This window comes from Camellia sinensis, chromosome 8, assembly GCF_055761805.1.
Source record: "Camellia sinensis isolate YWXY chromosome 8, ASM5576180v1, whole genome shotgun sequence".
NCBI classification, from domain to species: domain Eukaryota; kingdom Viridiplantae; phylum Streptophyta; class Magnoliopsida; order Ericales; family Theaceae; genus Camellia; species Camellia sinensis.
Genome location: NC_138968.1, coordinates 187,437,667 through 187,447,676, shown reverse-complemented (window position 1 = coordinate 187,447,676; position 10,010 = coordinate 187,437,667). Strand labels below are relative to the sequence as shown.

The following is a 10,010-nucleotide window of genomic DNA, read 5'->3' as shown; positions in this document are numbered from 1 at the left end:
ACTGTTTTCTTTCTTAAAGGGGGTGCTGGAACAAGGAAAACATTTTTGTACAATACAATTGCATTAAACTGTCACAGCCTTGGGCATATCGTTGTTGCTATGGCTTCATCTGGAATTGCATCATTATTATTGGTGGGAGGTTGCACTGCACGTTCAACATTTTCCATTCCATTAAATGTCTTGGAAAATTCACTTTGTGGGTTTACCAAACAATCATTACAAGCTGAGTTGTTTAGATAAACAAAACTCATAATTTGGGATGAAGTTCCTATGCAACATAGACATTGTGTTGAGACGGTTGATCGTACATTGAGAGATATTCGTGATAGTGAAAAGACATTTGGGGGTATTATTGTTGTTCTTGGTGGAGATTTTCGGCAAATCTTGCCAGTCATACCCAAAGGAGTTCGTAAACAAATTGTGAATGCATCATTAAGACACTCTGTTATATGGAAGCATATACATATCCTAACTTTGGATTTGAATAACCACGGAGACCATGAAAATGCTATTTTTCCAAATTTTTTGATGGAGGTAACACTAGTTTAACCTTTTTCTTTATTATATAGATTATTTGAAATTAATAAATTGTGTTTACACTCATATTTTTTTTAATTGATTTGACTTTTTTTAGATTGGGACTAATTCTCAAGAAATCATCAACCTTCTATCAACAATACACAAATGTCAAGATTTGAATGAATTACTCTCTACAGTTTATCCACAGTTGAATATAATAGAGACGTCGACCCCAACATTTTTAACTGAACGCACAATTTTATTTGCACGTAACGATGATGTTAGTGACATTAATACTATTGCGTTGAATATCTTTCCAGGGAGATTATATACTTATTTTTCAACAGAAAAAATGTCTGAAGATAATGAAATTGATCCTACCATTACAAATAGATATCCTAATGAATATTTAAATTCATTGGATCCTCCTGGACTACCAACTTTTAAGTTAGAATTGAAACTGGATTGTCCTATAATATTGTTAAGAAATATTGTACCGAAATATGGACTATGTAATAGCACAAGATTAATGGTTACCAGGTGCGACACTCGCATAATTGAAGCTCAAATTTTAATTGGAGAAAAGTTTGGCAATTTGGCATTCATACCAATGATATCTTTGACACCATCTTCTTCAAAAATGCCTTTCCAAATGACAAGACGTCAATTTCCAATCTGATTAGCATATGCCTTGACCATTAATAAATCTCAAGGACAATCTGTGAAATTTGTTGGGGTTGATTTGCGCATACCAGTGTTTAGCCATGCAATTATATGTGGCATTATCCAGATGTACATCCTTTGATCGTATAAGTATTCTTCTCCCTATAGATAGTTTGGATTCTATTACAAATATTGTTTATTCTGAAGTGTTATTGTAGTGTTCCATGTTTGTTAAATCACGTTTTATCAAAAGGCAACCATGTTGATTTATTTCTATTGATTATATATCTTTTTTTATAAAATTTCAATTTAATAATAATTGGAAATATGGATTTTTTTAGGATTGGATCGAAAAATTTATGGAGCTTAAAAGGAGAAATACAACTAGCTTCTTCCGATAGGGATGTAATAATGTGATTTCAATCTCAAAGTATTTTGATATGTATATTTCCAACAAATATACCAATCTGTATATATATATATATATATTTTGTTTCCACAAATTACCAGATTGTTGTGTATGTTCCTCATTGGAGATACATACAAGTTGATACAAAGATTTTTTCGAAAATAATGAGGAGGAAGTTTGGGCAAACACATATTTGAAGACGTGTTATTGACACATCTTCTGTAAAGCATACATATTCTGGAAAGTTTCAACCCACTTTTTTTTAATAAAGTTTTAGCCCACTCTTTTGATATATGACAATATAATGTTTGTTTTTCTTATGTAGTTGTAATTTGATTGGCAACAGTAGCACTAATTGGTGTGCATTTTAATTTTAATTTCTTTTAAATTGCAAAGCACTAGCTGGTGTGCATTATTTGATATTTAATTTTTTTTATGTTTGATTTATTTGAAATTGTAGAGTACAGTCTGTTAAATATATTTTTATAACTGCATTTTAATCTTAATATTATTTACACCGTGCCTTTAGGCATGGGCATACATGTTTATAGATCCACAAATGCCTTACGAGCCAGATTTTACTATGTGTAGTGGAGATTAGATTTATAAATTTTATAGTTCACAAATTAAATGAATTTGAACAATTAACTATTATTTTGAAATATATTTAATACCTGATAGATTTCATAAATTTAGACCTTATATGAATCTTCAACATCTATATAATAAAGCATGATGGTTTTTGAATTTGTCCTACAAACATTTGTCCTACTAGGACAATTGGCTAGTTCAGATCTATTCAAATTATAAAACAACGGCTGAGATATATTTTTCAAAAAATATCCTACATATACATTTTCTATTTTCCCGCTTCTCTATCTTACTTTTTCCTTTTCTCACCCATCCTTCCATTATCCCATTATCCCACCTTCTTCTTTCTTTTCTTTTTATTTTTTTTTATTTTCTTCCATTTTTTTTCTCTCTATTTGTTTTTTTTTTCTCCTTTTTGTTCACTTATTTTTATTCATATTATATGAAAAAGTCTACGATCTCATAATTAGGAGTCAGATTTTACTGTGTGTAGTGGAGATTATATTAATGAAATTTTTACTCCACAAATTAAATGAATTTGAACAATTAATTATTATTTTTAAATATATTGAATACCTGATAGACTTCATAAATGTAGATATCATATAAATCTTCAACATCTATATAAAAAAAGCAGGATGGTTTTTGAATTTGTCCTACACACATTTGTCCTACTAGGACATTTGGACGGCTTAGATCTATTCAAATTATAAAACAACGCTAAGATATATTTTTAAAAAAATATCCTGCGTGTACATTTTCTATTTTCCCACTTCTCTCTCTTACTTTTTTCTTTTCTCACACATCCTTATATGATCGCATTATCCCACCTTCTCTCTTTTTAATTTTTTTTTTATTTTCTCCTTTTTTTTCACTTATTTTTATTCATATTATATGGAAAAATTTATGATCCCAGAATTAGGAGTCAGATTTTATTGTGTGTAGTGGAGATTAAATTAATTGAATTTGAATAATTAAAAAATATTTTTAAATATATTAAATACATGATAAACTTCATAGATTTAGATCTCATATGAATTTTCAACACATTTTAATAAAGAAGGACAACCTTTGAATCTTCAACATATTTTTGTCCTATTAGAACATTTGGATTGCTCAGATCTGTTCAAATTATAAAACAATGGTGGAGATATACTTTTCAAAATTGTCCTACATGTACATTTTATATTTTTCCGCTTCTCTCTCTTACTTTTTCCTTTTCTCACACATCCTTCCATGATCCCACCTTCCTTCATCTTTTGTTTTTATTTTTTTTTATTTTATCTCGTTTTTATTTTTCTCTCTATTTGTTTTTTTTATTTTTATTTTCTCCTTTTTATTCAATATATTTTACACATATTTTCATACAATGTATGTATGCCTATAATACATTAGGATATTACGGCATACATACAATTTCCATATAATTATATAAGCAAAAACAATATTGTATGTATGTCTGTGGAAATTGTATGTATGCCAAGCACATCTATCTATCTGGTTATATATTATATAAGCAAAAGAGAGTTTTGTGAGAACTCCAAAATTTTATAATAAGTTTGTAATTTTATCAAATAAAAAAAAATAGTGTTGGGATTACAATTATATTCTAATTCTAACATTATTTTCACCGTGCCTTCAGGTACGGACATACCATCCTCAGACATTTTCTCCTACTAGGATATTTGGACTGCTCAGATCTATTCAAATTGTAAAATAACAGCTGAGATATATTTTTCAAAAAATATCCTACATATACATTTTTTATTTTCCCACTTCTCTCTCTTACTTTTTTCTTTTCTCATCCATCCTTCCATGATCTCATGATCCCACCTTCTTCTTTCTTTTATTTTTATTTTTTTATTTTCTCCCATTTTTATTTTTCTCGCTATTTGTTTATTTTTTTAATTTCTCTTTTTGTTCACTTATTTTTATTCATATTATATGGAAAAGTTTGCGATTCCAGAATTAGGAGTCAGATTTTACTGTGTGTAGTGGATATTAGGTTAATGAATTTTATAGTTCACAAATTAAATGAATTTGAACAATTAATTATTATTTTTAAATATATTTAATGCCTGATAGATTTCATAAATTTAGACCTTATATGAATTTTCAACATCTATATAATAAAGCAGGATGGTTTTTGAATTTGTCCTACATACATTTATCCTATTAGGACATTTGACCGGCTCAGATCTATTCAAATTGTAAAACAATAACTGAGATATATTTTTTAAAAAATATTCTGCATGTACATTTTCTATTTTCCCACTTCTCTTACTTTTTCATTTTCTCACACATCCTTCCATGATCCCACGATCCCACCTCCCCATTTTTTTCTTTTTCTTTTTTTATTTTCTCTCATTTTTACTTTTCTCGCTATTTGTTTATTTTTTTAATTCTCTTTTTTCTTCATTTATTTTTATTCATATTATATGAAAAAAAACCTCTAAAGACCTTTAATTTCGATTGTGAACCGTGGCAGAGCCACATGATGACCGGGGGTCACGTGTCCCCTTGTATTTTTATTTTTGTTTTTTATTTTTTTACATATATATATATATATATATAATTTTAAACAAAATTGATATTTAGAATCAAATGTCAATAACATTTTTAAATTTATGAGAACAATAGTAATTATTTTATTGAAAATGAAGTGACTATAACAAATTATATTTTTATATTTGAAAATTTTGTGAAAAAATCTCAATATAAAAGGTAATATCTATCATTATTGATATGCAAATATAATTAATCTCACTATATATATGTGAAAATTACAAAAGTGTTAATTATATTTGCATGTAGAGTTTACCCTTCATATGTTGCTTATTATTGGTTGGTAATATCATGTGTCAATGATGATTTAATATCACTATAATATGAAATTTTTATTCAAATTTTGTAAAAATTTAATTTATCTTACCATTATATAATTTATTTTAAGACTTAAAATATGACTTTTTTACACTGCCTATGATACATTAATTACACGCAATACTTTCTTTTCAATTTTACTCAAAGTTAATTGTCAAATTTTGTGTGAAATATTTTTGTAATAATTTATTTAGATTTTTGTATTTAATATTAATTCAAAAATTATTATTATATTCTTATTGTTGATTATGGAAAAAAAATAAAGTTGTAATTAATATGTATTTGACATGCACTAAAAAAGTACACTTTTTTTACATATATACATTTATTTAGGTCACAATAATCATCTTCTCTCTACATTCATATTTACATTCTTTACTTTTTTTTACATATTTTTTTAATAAAAATTCAAAATATATACTTATTCAAAACGTCTTAAACCACCCACCATCTGATTTCGTGCCTCCACTACTGATTGTGAAGACATGAATCGATTTGCGCCTTTTTTTTATAAATCTACTAATGCCATAAAACTTAAAAATATTTGGGAGTCCAGCCTTGGGCTAGGGTCAGCTTTGCATATCTAATGTGCCCACATTCGCAAGGTGGTTGTAATGGTATTCATGTCTCATTCATATTTATATATATATATATATATATTGAACTGATTCATTTTCATATTCAACTATTAAGAATTATTATACATGCTAAATAAAAAATGATATAAAATATGATACATAGAATTAATTTTTTTTTTTTTAACAAATTTTTTTTTGTTGATAAATTTATTTTTTTGAACAATTTAATAGAGTATCAATTTATGCAAAAAGAAAATTTCATTGTATCGATTTATTAAAATCATAGTAATAAGATGGAAGAGATGAAAAAATCCTGGTGAAGGTTATAAGATGTGCAAGTAGCAAAGCAATGTAAAGCTGGATACTGTTGCCAAACAAAAACTTGCTAGCTTTTAGTCTCACTGTAATATCACAGTATCTATGGCCTCAACACACCCCCTTGAAAAATCACTCAACCACCACCCAATGTAATGAAAATCTTCCTCCAGGTTCTGTATTTCTCAGGTGCGCATTTCCTTAACCACCATCACCACCACAGAAGTGACTAATCTGATGAAAGCCCACGGCCTGCTGCTAGATGAATGTTAGTACATGACGATAAAATGAGCAAATCCTTTGAAGTGAAAAGCTATTCGTCGCATAAATTCGAACCAAAACACAACCATGAACCTCAGCAATAAAAACTTGCAAGTCCAACATCAATCAAACTACTAGTGAAAATATAGACACCAGCTCTAAAATATAGATTGTACAATTCTCAGGTATGCCATTACCAAAACACCATCAACCCGCCACCACATCATGACCAATCAAATATGATGACAACCGCAGCCTGCTACTACATGACTGCTAGTAACGCCACTCCACAAAACAATGAAGAATCATTGAAGCCAAAAGCTGATAATGCAAATGTTCATTGTATAATTTCCAAACAAAAACACAACCATTAACCTCAACAAAAAAACACTATAGCATAAAACTTAACTTTTATTTATTAAAGATACCATGATATTATAGAAGCACACGGAAATTGAAAAGTAAAATAGAAAATAAAAAAAGACAAAACAGTTTTCAAAAGCCATTTAACAATAATGGCTCACAAACACGAACACATTCTACGGACTACCATCTCACAGCCGACCAACCATCACATCACACTTAGAAACCACCTCGGAGGCGGAGGACAAGATGCAGAGTGGACTCCTTCTGGATGTTGTAGTCAGCTAGAGTCCTTCCATCTTCTAGCTGCTTCCCAGCAAAGATCAACCTCTGCTGATCTGGTGGAATACCCTCCTTATCCTGGATCTTAGCCTTGACATTGTCAATGGTGTCAGAACTCTCAACCTCCAAGGTGATGGTCTTCCCGGTCAATGTCTTCACAAAAATCTGCATCCCACCACGAAGACGCAGCACCAAGTGTAGGGTCGACTCCTTCTGTATGTTGTAATCAGCCAAGGTACGCCCATCCTCCAACTGCTTCCCGGCAAAAATCAACCTCTGCTGGTCCGGTGGGATTCCTTCCTTATCTTGGATCTTGGCCTTGACATTGTCGATGGTATCGGAGCTCTCAACCTCGAGGGTAATGGTCTTGCCGGTCAAGGTTTTGACGAATATCTGCATGCCACCCCTGAGACGGAGCACAAGGTGGAGGGTAGACTCCTTCTGAATGTTGTAGTCGGCGAGGGTACGCCCGTCTTCGAGCTGCTTGCCAGCGAAGATCAACCTCTGCTGGTCTGGTGGGATGCCTTCCTTGTCTTGGATCTTGGCCTTGACGTTGTCGATGGTGTCGGAGCTCTCAACCTCGAGGGTGATGGTCTTACCAGTCAACGTTTTCACGAAGATCTGCATCCCACCCCTGAGACGGAGGACCAAATGAAGGGTGGACTCTTTCTGGATGTTGTAGTCGGCGAGGGTACGGCCGTCCTCTAGTTGCTTTCCGGCGAAGATGAGTCTCTGCTGATCTGGGGGAATTCCTTCCTTGTCCTGGATCTTGGCCTTGACGTTGTCGATGGTGTCAGAGCTCTCCACCTCGAGGGTGATTGTCTTGCCGGTGAGGGTTTTCACGAAGATTTGCATGCCGCCTCTGAGGCGAAGCACCAAGTGGAGGGTCGATTCCTTTTGGATGTTGTAGTCCGCAAGGGTACGGCCGTCCTCGAGTTGCTTTCCGGCAAAGATGAGTCTTTGCTGATCCGGGGGAATTCCTTCTTTGTCCTGGATCTTGGCTTTGACATTGTCGATGGTGTCAGAGCTCTCCACCTCGAGGGTGATAGTCTTGCCGGTGAGGGTTTTCACGAAGATCTGCATCTGTACGAATCAATAACCAAATATATCAGAAACCTAGATCGTGAACCTAAGATTATCAAAATAAAAGCAAATCGAGGATTCCCTCTATACAAATCTTTAAATACGTACAAAAATCAACAGATCCGAAAAGCTTGTTTTATTTTTGTCAGAAAAAATATAGATCTATCGATCCAATTAAAGTTTTCAAAACTTGAATAAACCAAAATCGATCAAATTGTCAAATTGTTGAAACAGATCTTGAAAACTCCAATAAATTATAAACAATTGACTTCAAAACAGATCTCAGGAAGAAAAAAAAAATAGCAACTACGAACAAATCGCCACAACATTGAGAGATCTATCAATCCATCAGAAAATCAACAGATTTGACCATTTTTAGATCTAGCCATCCATCAAGGAAAAGAATAATTTCGAAAACAAATCTTGAAAAAACAAAGGCGATCAAACTTTTTACACAGGTTTTACAAACCAAGAAATCAAAAACAGATCTCAAAAAAAGCAATTGAGAATAAATAGATCTACCAATTAATTAATCCGATAAAAAAATTCTGAAGAGATTGAGAACTAAAAGAAAGACAAACGAAGAAGCCCTAATTACCTTGAGAGAGGAAAAAAGAGCTTTCGAAGAATCGCAGAAGAAGATAGAAGAGACGATAGAATGAACAAACCGGGTTAGGAACGCCTGTATTTAAAGGCTGAGATTGGCTATCTTTAGACGAAACTGCCCCTTAGGTTTTTCCAATTAGGAGGCTGGCTATCTTTAGACGAAACTGCCCCTCAGGTTTTTCCAATCAGGAGGCGGCACGCGTAATGCATGACGTGGGATGCACCAAACCAACACGGCAAAGCAACGACTTTGTTCTTTCCCCAGAGTAAGTAATGCTGGTCCCACGCGCTCCTTGACAGTGTTCACCACACACAAGATCATATATATGAACCAAACAAAAATGATTTGGATCACTAAAAAAGGACCTCTAATGCATCTCTAATTTGTCTTTTTCTTCTCTATTTTTTGTCTTTTACTTCACTATTTTTTTTTTTTTTTTTATATAGATGACAGCTCTGCACTGTTGCAACTCTAATTAGAGGAGCTCCGGAGCTTGACCCATGAATTAAAATTCACCGTGGAAAAAGATTTCCTCAAACAAAATAAAATAAAATAAAATGCGAAAGATTTGCAAATAAAAAAATTATTTAAAAAGTCTTATAATAATGATGTGATAATAATATTTTAAAAATTATATCATTTTAATATATCTCTTGGTTTGAAATAAATTGATATATATTTGTTTACTCATTCCGTTTTAATTTATATACAATTTTATGTATATATATATATATATATTTCATCACCACTAATGATTTAGTAAAAATTTTAAATATTAAATAATCAAATTTTAAACTAATTAATATTTATCTTGACGGATGTCATTTAACTTTCTAATCTACATAGTCAGAAAAATTAGAAAAGTTACATTTCCAAAAAAAATTTGTAAAAATTTGAATTAAGAAAAATAAAATGCGATATAGATTCAACTGTTGTGATATAAGACCTAAATTTCAAATAAATTTGAACCATACAAATGTCTTTTGGGGTACTGTTTTGGAAAAAAAAAAATTATGAGTATTTAATATTGCGATAGAAAAATACACTTATGGGTCATAATTAACTTAGATGTAATTTGTGTTTTATCAATTTTGAATTTATAAAATTTGAGAATTTGGTTAAGGGTGGTTTGGGATGTTCTAAATAAGTGTACTTTTTGACTTTTTATAAAATATGGGTTGGGTATGGATTGAGTTTAAAGTGATGTGGTAAAAAAGTGATGTGACTTAAATAAAATGATGTGACTTAAATAGGATAATGACTTTTTGACTTTTTTAGTATATATCAAAAAAAGTCAAATTTTGTCTTTTAATCTATTTTAAGTCATATAATCTCTCTATTTTTTATACATTTTTTTCAAAAAAAGTCAAAAAAATTAAAAAAAAATATTTTATTCAACTTTACAAAACAACCCATATAATACATGTCACTTACATAATAGTTTCTTTGGTTTTAT

The 10,010-nt window shown here is 31.0% G+C and overlaps 1 protein-coding gene across 1 annotated transcript; it reads right to left on the bottom strand.

The window, feature by feature from the left end:
- Nucleotides 1-6,612: 6,612 nt before the first annotated feature.
- LOC114305206 (polyubiquitin) lies at nt 6,613-8,707 on the bottom strand. The gene is made up of 2 exons (XM_028250305.2): nt 8,546-8,707; nt 6,613-7,947 (listed from the first exon to the last, which is right to left on the bottom strand). Exon 2 carries the CDS (start codon nt 7,945-7,947, stop codon nt 6,802-6,804), a length of 1,146 nt encoding a protein of 381 aa, XP_028106106.2. The 5' UTR covers nt 8,546-8,707; the 3' UTR covers nt 6,613-6,801.
- Between the last annotated feature and the right edge of the window lie 1,303 nt (nt 8,708-10,010).